General features: G+C 50.0%; 9 protein-coding genes across 9 annotated transcripts; 4 read left to right on the top strand and 5 right to left on the bottom strand.

Moving 5' to 3' along the window:
• Nucleotides 1-298: 298 nt before the first annotated feature.
• On the top strand, nucleotides 299-2,522 carry N7457_003355 (uncharacterized protein; the record flags this gene model as incomplete). The annotated part of the gene is made up of 5 exons (XM_057174400.1): nucleotides 299-521; nucleotides 636-771; nucleotides 826-1,224; nucleotides 1,281-1,365; nucleotides 1,422-2,522. 5 exons carry the CDS (start codon nucleotides 299-301, stop codon nucleotides 2,520-2,522), a joined length of 1,944 nt encoding a protein of 647 aa, XP_057034551.1.
• A 312-nt stretch (nucleotides 2,523-2,834) lies between these two features.
• N7457_003354 (zinc-binding alcohol dehydrogenase family protein) lies at nucleotides 2,835-4,030 on the top strand (the record flags this gene model as incomplete). Its single annotated transcript, XM_057174399.1, has 4 exons — nucleotides 2,835-2,978; nucleotides 3,037-3,150; nucleotides 3,233-3,755; nucleotides 3,819-4,030. The coding sequence occupies 4 exons, from the start codon at nucleotides 2,835-2,837 to the stop codon at nucleotides 4,028-4,030; spliced, it is 993 nt and encodes a 330-aa protein (XP_057034550.1).
• A 1,175-nt stretch (nucleotides 4,031-5,205) lies between these two features.
• Nucleotides 5,206-6,803, bottom strand: erg12 (mevalonate kinase; the record flags this gene model as incomplete). The annotated part of the gene is made up of 2 exons (XM_057174398.1): nucleotides 5,206-6,310; nucleotides 6,346-6,803. 2 exons carry the CDS (start codon nucleotides 6,801-6,803, stop codon nucleotides 5,206-5,208), a joined length of 1,563 nt encoding a protein of 520 aa, XP_057034549.1.
• A 653-nt stretch (nucleotides 6,804-7,456) lies between these two features.
• On the bottom strand, nucleotides 7,457-11,445 carry N7457_003352 (putative cation chloride cotransporter; the record flags this gene model as incomplete). Its single annotated transcript, XM_057174397.1, has 4 exons — nucleotides 7,457-10,006; nucleotides 10,058-10,223; nucleotides 10,273-10,864; nucleotides 10,917-11,445. 4 exons carry the CDS (start codon nucleotides 11,443-11,445, stop codon nucleotides 7,457-7,459), a joined length of 3,837 nt encoding a protein of 1,278 aa, XP_057034548.1.
• A 439-nt stretch (nucleotides 11,446-11,884) lies between these two features.
• N7457_003351 (putative amino acid transporter) lies at nucleotides 11,885-14,201 on the top strand (the record flags this gene model as incomplete). Its single annotated transcript, XM_057174396.1, has 2 exons — nucleotides 11,885-13,966; nucleotides 14,034-14,201. 2 exons carry the CDS (start codon nucleotides 11,885-11,887, stop codon nucleotides 14,199-14,201), a joined length of 2,250 nt encoding a protein of 749 aa, XP_057034547.1.
• A 701-nt stretch (nucleotides 14,202-14,902) lies between these two features.
• Nucleotides 14,903-15,678, bottom strand: N7457_003350 (pyruvate transporter MPC1; the record flags this gene model as incomplete). The annotated part of the gene is made up of 4 exons (XM_057174395.1): nucleotides 14,903-14,978; nucleotides 15,074-15,232; nucleotides 15,338-15,410; nucleotides 15,606-15,678. 4 exons carry the CDS (start codon nucleotides 15,676-15,678, stop codon nucleotides 14,903-14,905), a joined length of 381 nt encoding a protein of 126 aa, XP_057034546.1.
• Nucleotides 15,679-16,456: 778 nt separating this feature from the next.
• Nucleotides 16,457-17,459, bottom strand: N7457_003349 (small nuclear ribonucleoprotein-associated protein; the record flags this gene model as incomplete). The annotated part of the gene is made up of 6 exons (XM_057174394.1): nucleotides 16,457-16,591; nucleotides 16,652-16,696; nucleotides 16,755-17,165; nucleotides 17,230-17,301; nucleotides 17,360-17,368; nucleotides 17,442-17,459. The coding sequence occupies 6 exons, from the start codon at nucleotides 17,457-17,459 to the stop codon at nucleotides 16,457-16,459; spliced, it is 690 nt and encodes a 229-aa protein (XP_057034545.1).
• A 395-nt stretch (nucleotides 17,460-17,854) lies between these two features.
• On the top strand, nucleotides 17,855-18,642 carry N7457_003348 (60S ribosomal protein uL5; the record flags this gene model as incomplete). Its single annotated transcript, XM_057174393.1, has 3 exons — nucleotides 17,855-17,857; nucleotides 18,044-18,441; nucleotides 18,516-18,642. The coding sequence occupies 3 exons, from the start codon at nucleotides 17,855-17,857 to the stop codon at nucleotides 18,640-18,642; spliced, it is 528 nt and encodes a 175-aa protein (XP_057034544.1).
• A 1,546-nt stretch (nucleotides 18,643-20,188) lies between these two features.
• N7457_003347 (carboxylic acid transport protein) lies at nucleotides 20,189-21,897 on the bottom strand (the record flags this gene model as incomplete). The annotated part of the gene is made up of 5 exons (XM_057174392.1): nucleotides 20,189-20,860; nucleotides 20,922-20,976; nucleotides 21,049-21,100; nucleotides 21,155-21,285; nucleotides 21,341-21,897. 5 exons carry the CDS (start codon nucleotides 21,895-21,897, stop codon nucleotides 20,189-20,191), a joined length of 1,467 nt encoding a protein of 488 aa, XP_057034543.1.
• Between the last annotated feature and the right edge of the window lie 928 nt (nucleotides 21,898-22,825).

The raw sequence follows: 22,825 nt of genomic DNA, 5'->3' as shown, positions 1-22,825 counted from the left end.
TCCAGAATGCATGCTTATCGATCCATCGAATATCAAATGCCACTCGTTATCCTTGCGGTTTGTACGTGGTGTTGAATGAAGCCTTAGACTCCTGAATTTGGAATCCGTACTCTTGACGGTCAAGTTATGATATGATCGGCATATAGGAGTCGATACTACTGCGGATTTCGTCGATTGAATTTCTGCCTTGGATTCCAGGAGGGAAAACCCCCAAATTTACCTGATTTATATCAACATACGTAGACTGTCAGAATCTGTCGGCTTCCAGATTTCTGAAATTGAATCTCTCACTTCTGAGATGAATGCAATGATCAAAGAAGAGGAAGAAGAGACAATGTTTGACCAAGGCGGTAGTGAGAGCGGTGTCAGTTCTGCCCATCTCACATGTCAGATGTGCTTCCCAATCGGGATTAGCTTTCTTTTATATCTCCTGCCCATCACATGGTGCTTCGTCTTTGCTCATATTTCCCCTGGCTTTAGACCTCAAGGTACGAAGATGAAGTACATTGTGGTCACCGGAGGTGAGTTGAAGAGAGATCTACCCCAAGTCGCTCTCCCGTTGGTCTGTGGAGAAAAGCGGGGCAGTCTCCATATTTCCTATTTCGTGTCGCAAGTATGAACTGACCTATAGTTAGGCGTCATCTCTGGAGCGGGAAAGGGCATCGTCGCTTCCAGCACAGGTCTCTTGCTCCAGAGCAAGGGCTTCATCGTCACAACCATCAAGATAGATCCTTACATTAACATTGATGCGGGGACTTTGGGTCCACTTCAGTGAGTTCTGTCAATCAAATATAGCTCCTCTAGCCCCCATATTGATTGATCCAGGCATGGAGAAGTCTTTGTGACAGATGATGGAGGGGAGTTGAATTTCGATCTTGGGAATTATGAACGCTATCTTTCAATCACACTCCAATATGATCATAATCTCACAACGGGGAAGATCTATCGAAATATCATCACCGGGGAACGAGCCGGTGATTATTTAGGCAAAACTGTTCAGGTTGTGCCTCACGTCACAAATGCCATTCAGGAATATATCGAACGGACGGCAAAAATACCTGTTGACGAGTCCCAGGTCGAACCTGATGTGTGCATTGTTGAGCTTGGCGGTACCGTAGGGGATATCGAGAGCTCGCCCTTTATCTACGCACTGGCTCGCCTTCGAAAGAGAGTCGGCAAAGAAAATTTCGTCCAGATTCATGTAGCTTATGTCCCCATGGTACCGTAAGGGCTTCTCATCAATGCGCAGGGAAATAATATTCAAGCTAACCTTGGACTAGGCCGGGACCTTCTGGTGAGCAAAAGACAAAACCGACGCAGAGATCTATCTCTGACGTCCGTAGCGCCGGGTTAAGTCCACTTTTGGTATGCTATCTCTCTTGGTTCATATATATCATGCCGTTCAAACTAATCAATGTGAGATTGCCTGTCGTTGCGATGTGGCATTGGGTCCGGCTACCATTGAAAAGATTGCCACAATGTGCTCAATGGAGCCAGAACAGGTCATTTCCGTACACGACGGGCCAACAACATACTACGTACCTCTCCTGCTGGCGAAACAAAACCTTCTCAGCATCCTCAGCGAACATCTCGAACTCCCGTCAGATCGAACACCGACAAGGCGTATGGAACAAGGTAAGCGCATATGGACCGACTGGGTTAATCTTGTTCGAAGTCAAGAGACATTGACCGAAACGGTATCAATCGCCATCGTGGGCAAATACATCGCCAATAAAAACGCCTACCTGAGTGTCACCAAGGCGCTCGAACACGCAGCTATGTACTGCCGCAAAAAGGTCGATCTCATATGGATTGACGCCGCCCACCTCGAGGACCAGACCCGCGAAAATTGGCCAGCGAAATATCACAAGGCCTGGCATGATCTATGTGCCAGTCAAGGCGTTCTTGTGCCTGGCGGCTTTGGCAGTCGCGCTAACGAAGGAATAATGAAGGCAATCACCTGGGCAAGGATTAATAAAAAGCCATTCTTGGGCGTGTGTCTTGGCATGCAACTCGCAGTGGTCGAATATGCCCGCAATGTGATGCATATCGTGGGTGCTGGGAGCGAGGAATTCTGCCCAAAATCCGAGAGAAATGTGATCGTGCACATGCCTGAATCTAGTCAGAACAAACCGGATGGCTCTATGCGTCTGGGGAAGCACCCATGCATCTTCCAGAAGGGGACTGAGTGGTCGAAGCTGCGGTCCTTGTATGGGTCCGCAGTATCCCAAATTGAGGAGCGTCACCGGAACCAATATGAGATTAACCCGGAGAAGGGTGAGGATATTGAGAATGCCGGTCTTGCGTTCGTTGGCAAGGATTTTACTGGCAGACGCATCGAGGTCGTTGAGATTCGCGACCATCCCTTCTTCGTTGGTGTGCAGTTCCACCCTGAATATCTGAGTCGGGTGTTGCAGCCCAGCAGAGTGTTCGTTGGTTTATTTGCTGCCGCGGCTGGGTGTCTGACCGATGCCATAATGGCATTGCAAGGGGGCGAAAGAAGCGTTGTAGAAGGGTACTAGAGGACCTTGAAGCAATCCAAGGTGCTAATGTCTAGGGATCGTCCTCGCTGGACTATGCCATCCTTGTAATGACTTAGCACAAGCTTGCATAACTCTTGCTTATGACATCTCATCCAAAGCTTAGAAATCAATTCTCTCGAGTTGGAAATCAATTCATTCATTCTATCGATTTGCCGGTAGCGTCATATTCTATTATAAATCTATATGATCGCGCCTTCGTTGAAACTAAATAGATATATTTAATGCAATGCCGTCCCCCAACCTTATAGCTAATGCTCATACCGTTATCAATCAATCCGTCGAACCACCAAAATGGCATTTTCAAACGAGGCAGCATGGATCGTCACAGAAAAAGCAAGGCCCTTCAAAGTCGAAGCAGCTCCAGAACCACACCCCCTAGAAAACGAGGTTGTTATCAAAGTCGCCTACGCCGCCGTTAACCCTACAGATTGGAAGGTAATACCAGTCTCTAGTCAACGTCCCATCCATCCATTAAAAGCTCTCCATATTACAGATGCAAGAAGCTCCATACATGGAACTCCAATATCCCTACATTTTGGGAACAGACGTCAGCGGAACAATAGTCCAACTCGGGTCCAACGTCACCCGATTCCACCTCGGCCAGAGAGTGATAGGGCAAGTTGATCCTCTACGAAACGCGATACTACAAACTCCTCTAACCTCCCATCCACAGCCACTGTGACGGTCAGCTCACAATAGCCAGCCACTCGGGATACCAGCGGTACACGACCTGCAAGGAAATCCTTGTATCTGCAGTTCCCGATTCCCTGCCACTGGGGAACGCCGCTGTCCTCCCCTTGTCGATTTCCACGGCAGCCAGTGCGCTCTTCCATTATCTGGAGCTCCCATACCCAACGCTGAACCCCAAGCCCACCGGCAAGACACTTCTAGTGTGGGGCGGTAGCTCTTCCGTGGGCAGTTCGGCGATCCAGCTTGGTCTAGGAGCTGGTTTCGATGTGATCGCCACTGCTGGCAGCTCTAATCTTGAGTATGTCAAGAATCTGGGGGCCTCGGCCTTCGATCACCGAGATCCAGATGTCGAAGATAAGATCCTGCAGGTTCTGAAGCCCGGTGATGTTGTTTTCGATCCTATTAGCACGGAAAATACGCAGAGATCTTGCGGTAGGATTCTCGGCGCTATTGGGGGTGGGAAGCTTCCTTTGGTGCTGCCTTCTCAATCGGTTGTGCCTGCCAATGTTGATACGTTTTTTGGTATGTTTTTTTTTATCTACATGTACTTGCAGGGGTTTTATGGTTTCGCTAACGTGAGTACAGTTAATGGATTGGTGCCGGGTTTGACTAACTTGGACGTTGGGGATGCAGTGTGGCGTAACTATATCCCCCAGGCGTTGGCGAGTGGGAAGTTCCAGGCCAAGCCAGATCCCTTAGTCCTCGAGGGAGGTCTAGAGAGGGTTCAGGAGGGTGTTGATCTCCTGAAGAAAGGGGTTTCGGCGAAGAAGATTGTTATTGAGATAGAGAAAGAGTAGAGGGATATAGTATTGGATATGGGATGGAGGTTTGAAGCAAGTCTTTTTTTTAGTATAACTTCATTCCATACCAATTGAGCAGTGCTGGAAGCAGATTCCTCGATCTGGTTTATATACGTAGCTTTTACAGCGCCATGGAACCAAAATCCCACAACCAATCCGCGGCCAGACTAAGGCGCTAACTTGACGCATCAAGGTGAAGGTCAATGGCGCGAAGTCATCGAGTGAGTTGGATGCTGTCAATGAACGCATCAGTAGCTCAGTTGGTAGAGCGTGCGATTGCAATTACCAGCACTCATCGCAAGGTCACGCGTTCGAACCGCGTCTGGAGCTTAGCAACTTCTTTTTGATTTTTTTGCTCCATCTTTGTCGTCCCATTCCCTGTTTTTAACGTGATTTTCCTGTGATCACTTGGTTGTTCGTCATGTACGGAGTAGAATAGATGTGCTTGAGGATCAATGAAAGGACTGGGTTGGAGAAAGCGTGCCTACTTCTAAAACAGATTGACAGAGGCATTGTCATCCCTACGTGGGAAAACCGGCTGCTCAATGTGTCCTCAAAGGCTGCAACATTGGAAGGGTCATGGATACTGACAATCGGCAGACCAGGTCGAAGAATCTATACTCTTGGAAGTCTATAAGGAAAAGACAGAAGCAACTTTCGAGTGAAGCAACAGTATTATTTGATTGATGCAATTGAACCCCAACCCATTTAGAAGATAAGCAGTTCTTCCACAGTCATGCCGTCAACTGATTTCATGCAAAAAAAGGCCCCGAAAGCCCGACGATGCGGGGATTAAGTTGAAAAATCGAGATGCGAAGAAAAGGACATAATGAAAAGCAGAGAGGTATGGTGTGACGTTCACGACAAAACTCAACAAGATGGGTGATCAGCAATTGCCACCGAGAATGAAAATGAAGATGGAAAGAAGTGGGTGTATAATGCGTATGGTGGATAATGTGTACAGAGAATGGGAAATGAATGGGTAGAAGAACGGATAAGTGTCGCTCCAGGTCGAATCAAAAACCAGAATGGGAGAAAAAGTCTTGACCTGAATCGCTTGCGAGAAGAAGAGGCTTATGCAGAATCGAAATGGGTTGGCGAAGAGCCTGGAGAGGTAATGGCGGGATTGGTATCACATGTTTGTCAGGTGCACCGTGTCACGCTGAAACAGTTTAATCTGAATGCGTAGCACGCTTCCAGAACTTCCAGCCTTCTCTCTTTTCTTCCACTCCGACACCAACAAGGCGCTCGATGCCTTCGGGACCCTCAGCGTTCTCGAACTTCTGTTGATCGATTTCCTCGCCACCCTCTTCATCTGAGCCGTTACGGAGGACAGCTGGGTAGAGGACACCAATACCGTCACCGCCGAGTGTGACCTCGTATCTGGTGAAACCTTCTTCGTCGAACTTCTTTTCGAGCTCCTGCTTGACTTTCGGGTTCGCATTGGGCCGGAGGAGCGTGATGGCGCATCCACCGCCACCTGCGCCGGTCAGCTTTGTCCAACCAATGTCGGCGTAATCAACAAGTTCGCGGATACGCTCGAGACGGGGGTGGGAGACGCCCAAAGAGACGAGGAAGCCGTGGTTGATGCGAATCAGGGTGCCGAAGTGAGCAAGTGTGCTTTCGGACATTCCATCGAAGTCGGGGTCCTCGATCAAGCGTCGTGCGGAGCAGGTCACTTGATCGATGCCATTGAGAATGGACTCCGTCACAATAGAATGGGCCTCTCGCAAGGCTCCCACTTTGTCGACTTCCGTCTTTGTGGAACGCGCTTGTTGGGTGTTGACAAGGAGGAGGGGTAGTTCGGGGAAAGTAGGCAGTGACACGACGGTTGGAGGTTTGGAATAATCGTCGCGCCGGAAAATCACAGCCTTGCCGCCCGCGGCCACCGTGTTGTCCACCCCGCTGGGATTGCCATGGATACAGAGCTCTCCAACGAACGCCCAGCGGTTGATGCGCTCAATCTGTGTCTCTGCCTCCTCTGGCGGCTGGTCTGGGTGGGGTCCGGCGAGTGTTCGAATTTGAAGAAGGAGTGCAGCACTGAGACAGACGCAGACACTAGCACTGCTGCCCAGGCCGGCTCCAGTGGGGATGGTAGAACGGAGTGTGTAAATGGCACCTGCACTTTGCGGCGAACCCAGGGAGAGGAAGAGGTAGAGGAATGAGGAGGCGGAACGAATATGGATGTTGCGCTGCTCCTCCGGAAGGCCCGTGGAGACGCCCTGGAGGTGCGGTTCGATTGCTTCGACGAGTTCGGGGTCGAGCTCGGTGACTAGGCTGTAGTAAAACTTCTTTTTGAAGGTTCGTGGAACTTGTTCCAAGGTAGGGCATCAATGTCCCAAGTGTGACTGAGGCCCAAGTCGCGGAAGTTCAAGGTGATCGAGCGCTGTGATTTCGAGAGGGTGGTGACAAGGAGGTAAGAGCGAAGAGAGATGGCTGCGGCCATGGCAGCCTTACCGTGGACCACAGCATGCTCTCCAAATACAATGACCTTACCCGGCGCAGACACCATGAAGGTGGGCGCCATGGGTGACGAAGCCTTGCGAGCCATTATCGGCCGCTTGCGTTCTCTGGTACCGTTCGCCTCGTGTGATTCTGAGGAGACGGAGGCGCTGTCGGAGCTATCGTCGAGGACACCGTTTCCATTCACGCCCTGGGGATGCATCGGGAAGATTTTCACCGTATTTTCAGGAACGAAGTCGACTGTACGACGTGAAAGGGGAATCGCTCCCATATCGCCATTCAATGGGCGTGTGGCATTCTCGGTCATGACAGGCGGGTTTAGAATTCGAGGGGCGACAAAGGAGGCGGGTATGTATTAAAAGGGGTAACGGTGGTCAAAGAAGAAGACAATCAACCAACATAATCAAGCCAAGCAAAAGATGTAGTACTAGATCGGATAGGACCCTCTCTGAAGCAACTGGAGTAAATGTTGGGGGATTGACAGAGTGCTCGAGGCTACTGGGTATACCAGGGAACGAGGCGTTGTAGCCCAATCACAGCCACCACAATACCAATTGGTCATCGTGGTTTATATTACGGAGGACCGACTATATCGCGTGGTTCCTGCGATGCCCTCGATTTTCGTTCTTCTATCTTCTTTACCACATTGCCCGGTCTTCTTTTCGTCCTGCTATTGCGATTATCCTTGCCTTTTACCGAGCGCAGAGATTTTGTGGCGTGCAGTAGCGCCGGGATGATCATCTCTATGCCTTTGTTATGGTCGATTTACGCCGTACATCCACAGGTGGTTGGAGTCTAATAATAGATACTTGCTGAGAATCGCCAGGAATGTAACAAATATGTGCATGCGTACGCTGTCAAATAGGACGAATGCTGGGTCCAGTACAGAATCTAAGCCGAAAATGTCACAAAATTCTAGTGCTATGTACAACTTTGTATAAGCCGCGAATCATCAATTCGTCAGAGGTTCATCGTCACAGTCATGCTATTGCTGTGCACCAGCAGACACGGGGGCAGGTCTTGCCATAGGACTTCCAAGTCACTCAGGTAAGATGCACTGTCCTCCACGCTAAGCGATGTCCCCTCCACGGGAGACGGCAGAGTCGTGAAAATCACAGCCGTATCACCACTCTGCTGGGCCATCAACTCGTTCAGAATCAAATGCTGTGCACGGCTTGGAAGATCATTGAAAGACAGTGGAAGTGATGCAACACCAGGGTACCCTGTTGCATGTGGGCTGCCGTGGGCACCGGGAAAGGTGGAGGACACAGCGGATTGACGGCGAGCATAGATCGAATCGAGTTTACTTGCAAATCGCGGAGGTGAGCTGTGCGCTGCAAACATGATGGACGGTCCAATGCCCTCCTCGGCTTCAGTATTCACTCTGGCCTCGGGAATAGGCGCGGAGCTAAACCGATGACTGGAAGCGGACCGGCCCATTGGGGGCCGCGGGTCAGAAGATTTGCTTTTCGGCGACGCCTCGGGCTCAAGTATGGATGGAATTCTCTGGTTGGACAGGAGTTCCTCCAGTTGGCTCGGGGGCACGGGTGTGCATGGAGAGTCTGCACTAGGGCTGCAATCATCGGTCTTCGACCGGCCAAGGAGTCTTGAAGAGCCGGAAACAGGCATGGCCTCATTTCGAGCGCTGGCTATGTCCTCTCCGCCGTCTTCTGGGTCACTGTTATACAATTCCAGGTCACTATCTTCGCTCTCACTCGAGTTATCGAAACTGTCGTAGTCAACAAACGCATCTAGCAACCGATGCGTTTGCATGCCGAGGTTCACTCCTCCTAGAGCCCGGAAGCTAGAGACAGACCGTCTGCGACGAGTGGATTGAATCAGTTTCCTCAACCCAGTCACTCGTTGAGGCAAAGGCCGTGCTCCGCTATCTTGGCTTGATTGACTTTGGAAGCTAAATGCCTTGTCGAAATGTATACAGTCACTTGCTCTATCCGAGTCTTGGGGGTCTTGATCTTGGGCACGAGCTCTTAAAAGCCCTTGCCACCAGTCCTCGCCCTGTAAGGTGGAATGAACCTTCTCTCGGGCATCGGCTGTAACCGAAGTATCCCCATTGACAATGGTGCGATAAGCCTGGAGATCACCACAGGCAAGCCAGAAGACCAAAACTTCGGCCTCGATTCGTAATTTCTCAAGGAGAGCCTCAACCCTCCTTCTCTCGTCTTCTACATCCGTCTCGTACTCCACGAACACGGCAACTCGAACCTTATATGTCTTCTTCCACGATGGAACAGTATTGAGAATACAGCCCAGCTGAAGAATCAAAGTGTATGTGTCAAAGTTGGTGGTCAGCACATTTTGCTTGCTTGCACTATCCGCCCCAAGCTCGGCGGACATCTGAATAGGCCACAAATCGATGTATTTCTTAGTGTGGTGGCCATGAGGATCCGGTATCTCCAAATCCTCGAACCCCTTAGCCACGGCAACATTGATACGAAGCTTGAAAAGCAAGTCTTCGAGAATTGTTACATAGCTTTGTCCACTCATGGGAGGGTTTGCCGCCCTAGACTCGCTTGACTCATCGAGTCGCGGGCCCGAATTGATCGATTGACGCCTATTCTTGGAATCTCTGCGGCCGCTGTTGGTAGATAACGTTTCGACAAGGGACTGATCCGGTCGGAACTGGTCGATCACAACGATGTTGGGCCGCATGCCTCCTAGGCCAGAATTCAAGACAATATTCCGCATTCCCCACTCTGCAGCAGGCGAGACGGAAATATTGACAAAGGCTTTGATCTTAGAATTTTCCACAAACTTTGTCCATGCTGTATGTTTTCGGCGTGCTTCAGGGACAGCTGCTGAAAAGTCATCCGTCACAAGCACGTGGGCTAGTACAAACAAAGCGCCTTTCTTCAACGAGTTGCAGAAAGAAACCATTTTGTACTGCTTGTCAAGGTCGCTGACAAAGAGCAGGATCTGAGGACGCCAGAACTTGACGTGCTCTTGACGCAGGCGAAGCAAGTATTTCCGGACTTGATGATAGATCAAACTCTGACTAACATCACCCCAAGGTTTAGGCGGCGAGCTGTAATGAATCAAAAGGAAGAGAATCACCAATATGCCAACACAGCCTGTGGCGTAGAGACCATCCACGAAAAACATACTGACCCCACTGACTAGTGTCCCCGCCGCTGCGGTCTGCCAGTTGAAATAGTGGAATGATGGACGGAAGTTGGGAGCAGAGCCAATCTTCAACAGGAAACAGGCAAGATTGGTCACAAGGAAGGTCATCAAATAGGTCATTGTGACAAAAGATGCGATGCGATTGATGTCGAAGAGCATTGTGATCTGGGCGAATACATAGGTGACGATGATGGCATAGACTGGATCGTCAGTTTTCTGCGTTCCTTGGCCGAATATTCCTAGGCCAGGTAACAGGCAATCTCGCGCAATAGCTTGAAGAAGCTTCGCAGAGCCTATCACACCCATCAGAGCGGAGAAGAAACTAGTCGCGAATTCTCCAAGAAGAATCACGCTATCAGAGGCATTGACCTGGGATTAATTAGATCAAGCGTCGAGTGTTTCACCCAACTTGAAACTTACAATTTGTATAACATTGACGTTATTATAGAATGACTCGCGTGTTACTGAGGCTGCCATTGCAAGGATGACAAGACCGTAGGAGACAAAGGTCAAGGCTAATCCCGAGAGTGTACCCTTGGGAATAGCCTTACTCGGATGCTTCAAGTCGCCAGACATACTTGCACCCCTGATAACCAATCAGTAATTGATTCAAAAGAGTTGCATACTCTACTTACGCAAAAATGCCTCCCGTTGCAGGAAATAGAATGCCAAAGAGATCTTGGAAGTTCTCTCGTCCTTTGATTTGGCTTCCCGCAGCTCCTTTGGTTAGATGAGGTTTAAGATTCCCCATCAACGTCTTCAAACGAAGCCCCGTGAACTCCACGCCCTGACGAGGAACTGGGAAAGGCTTCATTAAAACCGCAGAGAGCGGAATACTGAAGGTGGCCACCAGTAGAATGACCAGCAGCCCATTGCTCGCCCTCGCAAAGATAGAGCTCCCTGCCAAGCAGATACTTGTGCAGAATAGCAGTATAATGGTTCCCCACAGATACTGCCACCAAAAACCTTCTGCGAGAAAGTTGGCCCAGTCGCCAGAGTGCATCCCAAAATTCTGGGTGAAACAGTCCACCAAGCCGACAGCATTCATGCCAGTATTGAACACAGAGCCAAGATAGAATACAATGCCAATGGAGCCACCGAATTCAGGGCCTAGAGATCTAGAAATCAGGTAGTATGCACCACCGCCTCGGACAGTCCCGTTTGTTGCAATTGCGGACAAAGACATCGTTGTCACAAGATTGATTGTATATGATACAAGTAGCAGCCCTTTCATGTATTAGATTTGTGGCAGCCAGGCCTTACGAGTAAATATGCTCACCTAAAATCCCCAATACACCAGCTTGTCCTAGAATGAACCCGAATCGAAGGAACATAAGAATGCTCAAGACATTCAACGTTGTTGGAACAAAAACACCGGAGAAGGTACCAAGCTTCTTCGGCTCATCAACCGATCGGGATCGATGCCCACTCTTCTCCTTCCTATCGGCGCGGGAGTCGCGGAGAGGACCCGCAGACAAGGCCGTATGGTGCGAAGCGGCATCTCCACTAGTATCCTGTTCTTGAACGTGATCTCCTCGTTTATGCCACCATCGAGAAAAGCCTCGGAAATAATCCGAGGCTGTTGACCGACGTCGCACATCTGCTAGCTCTGATGAATTCACAGGCTCATATGGACGGGCCCATGGAGTCGATGGCCAAGATAGCAAGCGAGTACGTTCGTCGGGAGCAGTTTGAGACGAGGCCCCTGGATCGAGGCGTGAGACATCTTCTTGGGCAGTTCGAGTCGCGAAGGTTGGGCGTCGGCGAGACAAGGAGTCGGAGGTTTCTCCGACTCGTTCGACCGCCATATCAGTTGCAAAATTTATGAAATGAACATGAGGAACTCAAGAGAAACTACAATGTCAGTACTGAGTACGGAGTAATGGTATCCAATAGTCCCACCCAGACTATTGAGTCTGCAGAGAGACAGCGCTAGTGAACACCACAACAAGAAAAACAAGCTCAATGGACATGTCCAATTCATGACGTTAGTGTGCAAACAATGCAAACCTCCCCAACCGCAACTGGAGCTGATCGGCCGTGGCCTCGCCGCTTGGCGCGCCATTAATCTGTGTCTCAAACACTCCTCTGTTACATCTGGGGCTTTTCACCCAAATATCCCTCCTCAAGCATTTAGATCACCCTTCCCTGTTGATTCAGCAACCCGGCGAATTTTCCATGCCCATTCATCAAGTCTAGATAAGGCATCCTGTCAGGAGCCAACTTGACCCCAAGGCCACTTTCGAAATGGCGGACAATGGAGAGGGCTCGTCTCTAAATCCCACCCGGTCTATGCCCATATCCTCGTCCTCGGTGCGCTCAAGGTCCCCCGCACCTGAATTTGGTAACAGGCAAGCTTCTATAGCAAGACTGGCATCACCTGTGCCCTCCCCTTCCTTGGGCACCTCTTTGTCGTCTCGACAGGGTATTCCATCCATCAGACCTATCACAACAACAGCCGCCGGCGAACAAGAGTTTTCCAAATCCTTCGCCAACCCTTCTTCACTTCCTGGTCCTGGTCATTCGATCATCGCCTCCCAACTCCAAGAAAGTCTCGGTCGTTCGCCGCCACGATTTGGAACTCCCCCACGACACAACGGGTCTCCTGCGCTGCAGGCAGCTCTGGATAATAGACCGTTAGCCTCTCAATATGGCTCTTTCGACACCAAGAATGGACTCGATTCTCCGGGAATGGCTCCGGTTGAGGACCCGGAGGTTGTCAAGCGGCATCTCGTCACGGAACACACAGACAATCAGTCGGAAATTGCGACCAGCTTTGGTGGCGAGGATAATTTCTCGAGTCTACAGCTTCAGGGCGGTGATATCACACGGCAAGTCTACCGTTGGGCGGAGGATGCCGAGGCCGAAGCTGCAGGGCGGTTCTTGCGCAGTAAGAGTTTCAGTGTGAGCAGACCAAGGCCAGAGGCTGAGACGGAAGACATCGACACAATCAGGGTCCCAGGAGGGTTCCGTAGAGACTATCTACGGAGAGCAGCTGGAAGTCCCCACCGTGGAAGCGTCCGGGGATCCACTTCAGGAGCGCCCCATGGAAATGGCGCGCCTCAACTACCAACTACTAGCTTTTTGGAATTCTTGACTCTCTATGGTCATTTCGCAGGAGAAGAACTGGAGGAGGATGATGAAGTTCTAGGACCGGATGAGTACTTCTCATCCGACACTTGGGATGAGCCAGAAGAGGGCAGAGAGTCTGGGGAAGACGCGGCGTTATTGCAGGGTGATACACCAGGTCGGAAGAAGAGAAAGCACAAGCAGCGCTCACCGGCAGGCACAACCACTACAACGGGTGCAGTACTTTTGCTGCTCAAGTCCTTCGTTGGTACTGGTATTTTGTTCTTGCCCCGGGCTTTTTTCAATGGTGGGATGCTCTTCAGTAGCTTGGTGCTACTGGGAGTCTCGATTCTGAGCTACTATGCCTTCATCCTTTTGGTGAATACACGCATGAAAATCGAAGGCTCTTTCGGTGACATCGGTGGGATTCTATACGGCAAGCACATGCGACGCATCATTCTCGGTTCAATTGTCCTGAGTCAATTAGGCTTTGTTTCAGCGTATATTGTCTTCGTTTCGCAAAATCTGCAGGCGTTTGTGCTGGCCGTGAGCAAGTGTGTGACACTTATCGACATCAAGTACTTGGTTTTGTTGCAGCTGATCATCTTCCTGCCTCTATCTTTGATTCGGGATATCAGCAAACTTGGATTCACAGCGCTGATTGCCGATGTCTTCATTCTCCTGGGTCTGCTATACATATATTACTACGACGTCAGCACTCTGGTTGACCAGGGCGGCATTTCCGACGTCATTTCCTTCAACCCAGCAACTTGGTCCATGTTCATTGGTACCGCCATCTTCACTTACGAAGGTATCGGTTTGATTATCCCGATTCAAGAATCAATGCAAAAGCCAAGCAGATTCCCTGGTGTTCTGGCTGGTGTCATGGTTGTGATCACCTTCATCTTCCTATCTGCCGGTGCCTTGAGTTACGCGGCTTACGGCTCGGCAACAAAGACGGTCATTCTTCTGAACCTGCCCCAGGATGATAAATTCGTCAATGTGGTCCAGTTCCTCTACTCGCTTGCCATTCTGCTGAGTACTCCGTTACAGCTCTTCCCCGCCATCCGCATCATGGAAAACGAGCTATTCACTCGCAGTGGCAAGTACAACCCATATATCAAATGGAAGAAGAATGGATTCCGCTTCTTCTTGGTCATGGTCTGCGCTGTTATCGCCTGGTATGGTGCGGCTGATCTAGACAAGTTTGTTTCGCTTGTCGGAAGCTTTGCTTGTGTTCCACTGATCTATGTATACCCGGTATGTCATTTTCCTTCATCCCCATAATCATCACAAACGGTATGACTGACTGATTATTTTGATATAGCCACTCTTGCACCTGCGCGCTTGTGCTCGGTCCAAACGCCAGGCGATTGCCGATGTAACGCTTGCTGTCTTTGGCGCTGTCTGTTGCGTCTACACGACATATTTAACTCTTGTGAGCTGGATGGGCCCCGAGGTTCCTCAAAGCCCAGGATACTGTGACTCTCATTGATGATTCCTTTCGTTTGCTTTCTTTTTCTTTTGCTTTCTTTCTTCTGGTTACTGTAGAGCGTGGCGAGTTGACCAGTTGGTCTTGTTGCATTTCTCGGTTTTATATCTACACTAAACTGGCATGTCTTTCATTGAGTTCTCACATGCTCCTTCAACACATGGCGGCCATCTGTGTGATGTTCAGTCACAATTTTGAGCAAATTGTCAGCATAGTTGGCGAATCTTGCGGGTCAAGCTATCCTTGTTGCACACATCTTTTCTTTGATTTGAAGGACTATCTACTTCAATCATTTAGCTGTGTAGCTTTCTATAGAACCTTGGAACTTTATCCAGGAATATATCAGCCAAGAAACCCAACTTTTTGATCGAGTCCTGAGGTTATTATGATAAAAACCAAGTCATTCCAACAAGGAATATTATTCATGTGTAATAAAGAGCCTATGTACAGTAACTATCAGGAGACTGAAACTGCCTAGGTGCATAGCAGCCAGCACTGATAACTAAGCGTCTTCCTCAAACCCGCGGGTGTCCCTCTATATACCTGCTTTTTATCATTGTCCAAGACTTATCTTCTAATCTTAAGGCAAAGACCAGTGGATCATATGGTGTTGGAGGTGCAATGCCGCGAAAACGAGATAAACATTTATATTAGCCCCAAATAAGAACGCAAAAGCAGAATCAGTTTCTTCTCGGAGACGAGATCTAAGCACCAGCCTCAGTGGCCGCACCGCCCTTGGCAGCAGCCTGCTCAGCGAGCTGCTTTTCCCGGCCGCCCCAGCTGTAAAGTAAAGACAGGTTAGAATCCAGCGGTTTGCGACAAGTATAGACCAAGACAAATTCGCTTGGGATTTGTCTAGAAGGGATGAAACGTACTTCCAGTAGTTCAGATAACGGTAGGCCTGGGTAGTCTGAGCGCCGAAGTTGGTCAAGTGGCACGCGAAGAGGAGGTAGTTCTTGGGGGTAACGGCGAGGGAGTAGCGCATGAAAGTGGCAGCGTAGATGACGAGGGCGCCAGTCATGGGGCCGGAGATACTGTGGAGACGGAACCATCAGTATAGCTGCTCAAACGTAATTGTAGATGGGAGAGCGCTTTCAACGGAAGCATCAGCGCTCAGCATTCATTAGATAACGACTCACATCTCAGCATCCTTCTGTGTGTCCATCACAGCGGCAATGGGGATACCGAAGTTGGAGACAGGGCCCCAGAAGTCTAGGAACCATCATTGACTGTTAGCAATCTGGTACTCTTTCGTGTGGTATTGCTTTGTATAGCTGTAGATTCAACCAAAGGCGCATTCCTCTCATCCTCGAGGTTACCTTCAATGCTTATTCTCCTCCGGTCTCATTCGCCGTTGGCCGATCTCGGGGCGGGAAGAGCTTCGGGAAACTTGGGGTTGATACGTACGAGTTGAGCAAACATAGTCCAGCACCGAGTTGGAGCGGATCTTAGCGTTGATAGCCTTAATAACAGCAGCCATTGCGAAATTGCTGGAAGGGATATCACACGGGATTGGGATTGGGGATGTGAGGTCGGTATCTGAAGGGTGCGGAACTGCTCGACTCACCGGCGTCGGCCGTGTCACGTGAAGTGCATTACTGCGGTATCATCTTGGCTGAAACTGATCTTTTATCATCCGCAATCATAATGCTGTATTATCTTGATCTGTAGAAGCCCGTAATGATCATTGGTCATGTTTCTTGCGGTGTTTGGAGGTGTGGTCCTTATGGATTGTATCTCTAAACCGCTATGATCTAAACAACTATGTATAAATATATCTTAGACTGATGCTCTTACGTATCACCCCAATTTTGAAAATCCATCCAATGCCATGGCCCGACAAGAGAATGATTAAAGCGAAGTAGTATCAATACTCTCTCTGGTGACATAAGGGTGAGGCTACTACATACCTATTAGCCTACCCAGACCTTTGTGGCATGGGAAGAAGGGTGGAAGGCCAGCAAGTGTATCGATCTAGCAAGGAAGCGCATATAGGATAAAGCATTGAGAAATTAAACGTTTTTGAATCAAAAGGCCGCGTTAAAAAGGTAGCATTATTTTTGACCTAATGCGAATTTCAAAAGGATTTTAGTCGTTTGGTCCCGTTCCTCGACACGACCTCTATCCATGCGCCGCAACGCCTTGCCCAGTAGAATATCGGGTAATCTAGCCTGTTCGCGTATCGTTGTCTCTTGCTGGAAGCGTGGACAGGGGTTCTTGTTATGTGTTTGAGCCGCCCTTTTCCTTTCCGGGTGAAATCAGATCGCCAATGACATGAAGCATAGAGTTTTCCGCTGTACACATTTGCAATTATCTGCCACCAAATCCAGGGGGCGGGTATCCGCGTCCCTGACCAGGAGGCTGGAAGCCGGGGGGAGGTTGGAAACCGGCAGCTATGAAAATGAGATATTAGTACAAAGGGATTGATTGGAAGGATCAAATTGCAAACTTACGGGGACCACCCTGGGGAGCGAATCCAGGAGGGGGCGCGAAACCAGCTAGAGCGAATCAGTCAACTTAAATCCCGGTCACTGTGAACAAATGGGAGTTACTTACGAGGACCACCACCGGGGGGCCTCCACGTCCAGCGAAGCCTGGAGGAGGGGCACCGGGGAAACCACCAGGAGGGAATCCGAAGCCACCAGGGGGTGGGGGTCCACCAACACCGGCTGCAGGGCCTCCGAGTCCGACAGGCAGGCCGCGACCAGCGGGCTTGCTGATACCAGGGCCCGCGGCAAGAGTAGCAGCGGCGCCGGGTCCTGCGGTGCCAAGTCGCGCAGAGGGTTCGGCAGAAGGAGGACCCTCAACAGAGCAAGAAACGACTTGAGCTCCACGAACAATAGTGAGGCCAAGGCTGCGCTTCTCTTCAGCTTCGACGAGCGGGGCGTTGGCGGGACCGCCTTGGGGCTTGGATTTGCGCTTGATGCGACGGAATTCTTCTGTGTCGGCGAGAACGAGGTTCATGTGCTATAAAACAGAAGTGTCAGTCCAGCGCATCATTCCCCTTTATATTTGAAAGACGGTGAAATACCTTATCGAACGCAAGCATGGAACCGGTCATTTGACGTCCATCGTTCAAGGTCACACGCATGCGGTAGTTAATCTGAGAAAGAGATTAGATACTTCAATCCAAAATGTCAGTTCATTTGAGTGGGACTCACAAGGTTTTGCTAGATTAAAGAGGTTAGCGACAGCCATTGACCGCAGGAGTTTCGGGGGTGCAAATGGGGACGAGAAACTTACCATCTTGTGGGAGGCCATGGTGGCTGAAGATTGCGCACGGATGCGACTTGGGAGATCAAAAAAATAGTGACCAGTAGATAGAGAAAGTCTCTCTACTGCGATGGATGAAGCAGAGATGCGAGATCCTATCGAAAGTGGGAAGCTTAAGCTCTGTCAAGGTGCTCCCAGTTCTTGATATCAGATTACCTAAGATATGAGTCAGCACTGGGTCCCAACCTTGATGCCTCAGGCGCAAAAGGGGAAATGCAGCCCAGGTCAGGTGACTGACATATCTGACTAATCAGGAATTAGGCTCATTACCTAATCTAGCATCAGGGCTTTCAAATCACGTGAAGTAACCCACAGTGCACACATTTCTTCCCGCGATCACTCCGTCTCTTCAGTCGACAACCACTTCACGCCCAACCGCCGTCATGGTATGTTTAGGTTCCTGCTATCCAAAATGCATATTCCCAATCGAATGCCCTCTTCCTTGTCACTGGATTTATTCTGGTCAACAACCTGAAGATCCCCATTCTGCGCGCATCCCATCTCCAATTTCCTCCAATATCTATATTTTTGACTAGATCCACCACCTGCAACTGGAAACTAACATGACACAGTCCGCCCAAGTCGCTAAGGCCGAGAACCCCAACCGCTCCCTTCGCTTGTCGAAGCTGGTTCTGAACATCTCCGTCGGAGAGTCCGGTGATAGACTCACTCGTGCCGCCAAGGTGCTCGAGCAGCTCTCCGGTCAGACCCCCGTCTACAGCAAGGCCCGTTACACCGTCCGTAGCTTCGGTATCCGTCGTAACGAGAAGATCTCCGTCCACGTCACCATCCGTGGCGCCAAGGCCGAGGAGATCCTCGAGCGTGGCCTCAAGGTCAAGGAGTACGAGCTCCGCAAGCGCAACTTCTCCGAGACCGGTAACTTCGGATTCGGTATCTCCGAGCACATCGATCTCGGCATCAAGTACGATCCCGGTATTGGTATCTACGGCATGGACTTCTTCGTCTGCATGTAAGTTTTGCACCGGCCCTTTTGATATCGAATCGCACGTTGTATGGACATTGGATATTAACAAACAATTACAGGGACCGCCCCGGTGCCCGTGTTGCCAAGCGCCGCCGTGCCCAGTCCAAGATCGGTGTCAACCACCGCATCACCACCACCGAGACCATGAAGTGGTACAAGACCAAGTACGATGGAATTATCCGTTAAGTTTGAGAAATCAGACATAATGGCTGGGTAGGGCCTGTGAAGTACGAGCTACTCGACAAGAACCAAAAAATGATCCCGAATACTCGAGGAAACAAAAATTGTGGACGGGCACCCCGTTGCCAGTCATCGGGCCCCAATGGTCTCTGCATCCAACATGGTCTTGATTTTGTACTTTGGCAACCAGGATAGGCGTGGGAGAGACATGAATTCATTATTACCCTTTTACTGCTGCTTTTCCCTTTTCACAATGAGGCTTCACGAGAGGTGATGTTTTCCGCATAACCATTGTTGAAAAGGATGGCGGACACTGGGTTTCAATCTGGTGTCCAGCCAAGACTCGCTTGAGAATGCCTCCAAGGCTTCGTCAAAGAGTCGGTCTCTTTCCACATGAGAATTTCCTCGTGATGGGCTGAGTACCTTGTTCTGGCCTATCTTGTCTGTCCTTCTTCCTATCCTCATAGGTGCCATTTGCCTGGCGTAGACCTAGACTGCTCGTAGTTGTAGAGCGATGGTATCGTCCTTCCCGAGGGCGCATGAGTTTATCAACCTGGGGAAAGCCGAATCCACTCTCCGTATGTCCCATTCAATTCCGCTTTGTCCTACAGGCGGACGACAGGGGGTGGGAGGCCTAGACGGCGGCCCAACCCTCCCCAACATGCAACCCCGAATCCTTCGTGCTTTTACCCGACAGTCTTCCCTCGGCGAAATTCGGTCACTCTCCACCCATCATGGAAAGTTACCGGTGCTTGGCAATCAAAACGAAATTATACCTGACACGCCTAGGTCACATAGTGCTCCATTTAGCCTGCGCAGAGCTTTCTGGAATCCGGTGGCAAGAGCCAATGCCGCACGAATTGACCCCGAGCACTTGAATCATCCCTCCGATTCCCCGCACGATCAATTAATCCACTGGTCTAGGCATTAGTTTTCATGCATATCGCTTGCCAGTGCGACCTCAATGGTACCCCTGTGATTTTTACTCGAACCCGAAGACATTCGCGTTGCATCCGTTGTTCTTTGCACTATAACCGGTGTGGCGTTCGAACATTCTCAAATGCCGTGAAGTCACTCCCCAAAGAGATGGTTCCAGATAACACAAAAACAATACTTGCGGAGTCTAGCACAACTTGCACAGAAAAGGCTTTTAGTCCAATTGAAATAATCCTTGGAGCTTGTAACGGTGTTGATCGAGTCGCTGGTTATGTTTCTCGGAGTCTGGATGTGAGCCTGCAAACTATACGCTGCAATGGCTCAAGGCGTGGAACACGGCGGCAAATCTACGCAGGTATGGGAAATATAGAAACCAGCATCTGAAAGCTGACATATCAGGATCAAAGGAGTGCGATACAAAATATTCGAATTGTCCAAAAATATATAACCATCGTCTCATATCCGCTCATTAACATATCCTTCACATGAATCATGATCCAACAAACTATAGAGAATTATGTTGAAGCCGCTATAATGCCCTTATTTGGATGGCAGAAGCAGAAGCATCAGAAATTACCCCCAATTCCAAAATCACCACCCTTCAGCAAACCCGAATTCACTTTTTCTCCTCCGCCATTTCGATAGTCTCTCCCTGTGACTTATCCTCCATAGTACCTGTTTCCAGATCCATGTTTTTGGCTTCGGCTGTCTCATCAACTGCAGCTACAACACTTTCGAAGCGGCGACCACGCTTCTCAGGGCCAATAGCAGTAGTGACCATGATACCGAGAGCAATGATGGCAGTGGCGATTCCCATCACAGGTCCGTAGGCATCCACACGATGGCCGGATTTGCTGGTGACGCTGTTGGATTCAGAGATCGCATTCACAATCTGCGCCGATGGCGAGGAGATCATGTTTCCAATTTGGTATGTCAGACCGGTGAAGGAAGAACGGAAGGCAGGGGGAGATAGCTCGTTCAGATGGACGGGAATCACACCCCATGCACCCTGAACGAAGAACTGCATGAAGAATCCTGATGCACTCAGAGATGCTTCGCCCTCGGGAAGAATCCATGCGGGGATGAGAATTCCGGAAACAAGGGCAGCGAAGATGATTGCTCGGCGACGACCGAAGAATTGGGACAAGTAACCGATAATGGTACCACCTACACAGGCTCCTGTCTTCATCAGAATGGAAGCCCGCGAGGCACCCGCGTTATCGAGCTCCTTCGCTGTGAGCATGAATGTGGTGTACGAGTCTTGGGATGTGTGGGAGTAGTAGTTGAACTATATCATGGAAGAGATTAGATAAATGTTGGAAAGGGATATAATATCAGGTGGAACATACCCAGGTCATGAGGATGATGCAGTAGATGCACATGCGCCACTCCTTACCCAACATGCTGATTGTTTCGCGCCAGAATTACCCAGCTTTCATTGTTCGCCTGCCAGCTTTCTTGGCTTCGACGAAAGACTTTGACTCGGGGAAGCAGATTCGAATTAGACCAACGCCAATTGAGAGACCGGCTGCGCAGCAAAAGTGTTAGTGGCAAGAAAATATTAGTCAATAAGGAGACATACCTGCGATCCAGAACACAGTCTTCCAACTCTCTGTCTCACCACCGATACCGAGATTGGCACACGCTGCAAACACGTATCCCATGGAATAACCTTGTTGAAGGATTCCAGACATGAGTCCTCTCGCATTGACCCTGATTTGAAACATTGTTAATGAGAGTCACCTAAGTATGTGAAGAGAATACTCACGGGCAATGTTCTAATGCCATCGCCATAGCATTTCCATAAACGCCACCCATGAAAAGACCAAACAGACTACGCACAGCCAGGAACTGCTGGAACGTCTGACTGTAAATGGTAGCGACTTGCAATAGACCTAAAACGATCATGTTGATCACCATGGGCCATTTACGACCGTACTTGTCACCGGCAAAACCGAAGAATGCAGCTCCGACACTCCTCAGCAGCAAGGTCAGAGTAATTGCTGTCGTAATGTCTGTTTTGCTTCTGTCATAGTATTTTGCCAGCTTGACTGTTTGGATGGAGAGGGCATGGAAATCGAAGGCATCGGCAGTCCACGCCAGGAGGCCCACCAGGAAGAATACCCAGTCTCGAGCTGAAAGTTGTGCCATCAAGCTGATAGGGTTCTTGATGGGCTCTGGAGTTTGCCACTCAGCGTAGGTCTCTCCATGCTCATTGGTGATCTCGACACGCTGTTTCCAGATGAAAAGATCCCCGAAGGCCTGGCGTGCTGTGGCAAGGGTGCCACTTGGAATAGAGTCTGCCCTCTCATTTGGAGTTTCCATAATGGGAGTATATGAAAGAGGAAGAGGAGGAGGAAGAGGAGGAGGAAGAGAGAGAAAGAAAGAGAGAGAGGAAAAGAGAATCAACGTTGGCCAACAAGGATATTTGCAGGATGGAGGAGCAGGCAAGCCAACTAAAAGAATGACCAGACTACTCTAAACAAAGCAGGCCAGAAAATTCAATAGCAGACACGTCGGGAACAGTCCGAGGAATCTTGTGTGAATTCCTCTCAAATCCGGCGTTTGCGCTCACCAATTTATAACCACCACCCCAGATTTATCCCCGCATCTCCATCCCGTCTTTTGCTCGTGGGGAAGGCCAAAAATATACCGCTGCACCCCAGGATATCCCGAGTTTTGCGGCGGTAGTATGCCACTCTGTCTATCAGCCAAGCACATGCCAAGGGCTTGGAAGCACCGTGCCTCCAATGCGAGGAGGTCAACCGAGCGACACCTCGAATCACATACTTTAAGGCTGGCTTGGCGTGGGGAGGGTCTTGTCCAGAGATCCTTCTTGGCTTGGCTCAGCCGACATAAACAAGCACCAACAAGCCGGATGGCGCTGTGCGCGTGGCCATTGATCCGTTACGCCGAAAACCTTTGCGCAAATATGGGCCGGTATGCACTCAGGTGGCTCCGGTTCGGTTTTGAAGGCGAGTTTACGGCTTAGACCGTCGGTTTAATTTCCTCCGGGGCATTAGCGGGCTCTCAGGAATCGGCTAGATTGACCTCGACCGGGGAAATGTCTTGGTTTGGGGTCGGGGAAGTTGGGGACGGCAAGTCTGTATTTAAAAACAAGTGTATGCCGAAAATCACCGAATGCGAGGTTTGGGCACCGCTGATCTGATGACGTCCAGAGGATTGAGGCGGATCTAGAAAAGCTCATGATGGTTGGGTGGTCTGATCCACTCCTAGAGTGGATCTGGGTAAG

The sequence above is a fragment of the Penicillium paradoxum genome, assembly GCF_028828445.1.
Source record: "Penicillium paradoxum strain IBT 22861 chromosome Unknown utg000003l_segment0_segment0, whole genome shotgun sequence".
NCBI lineage: Eukaryota > Fungi > Ascomycota > Eurotiomycetes > Eurotiales > Aspergillaceae > Penicillium > Penicillium paradoxum.
This window is presented reverse-complemented; position numbering and strand designations above follow the sequence as displayed.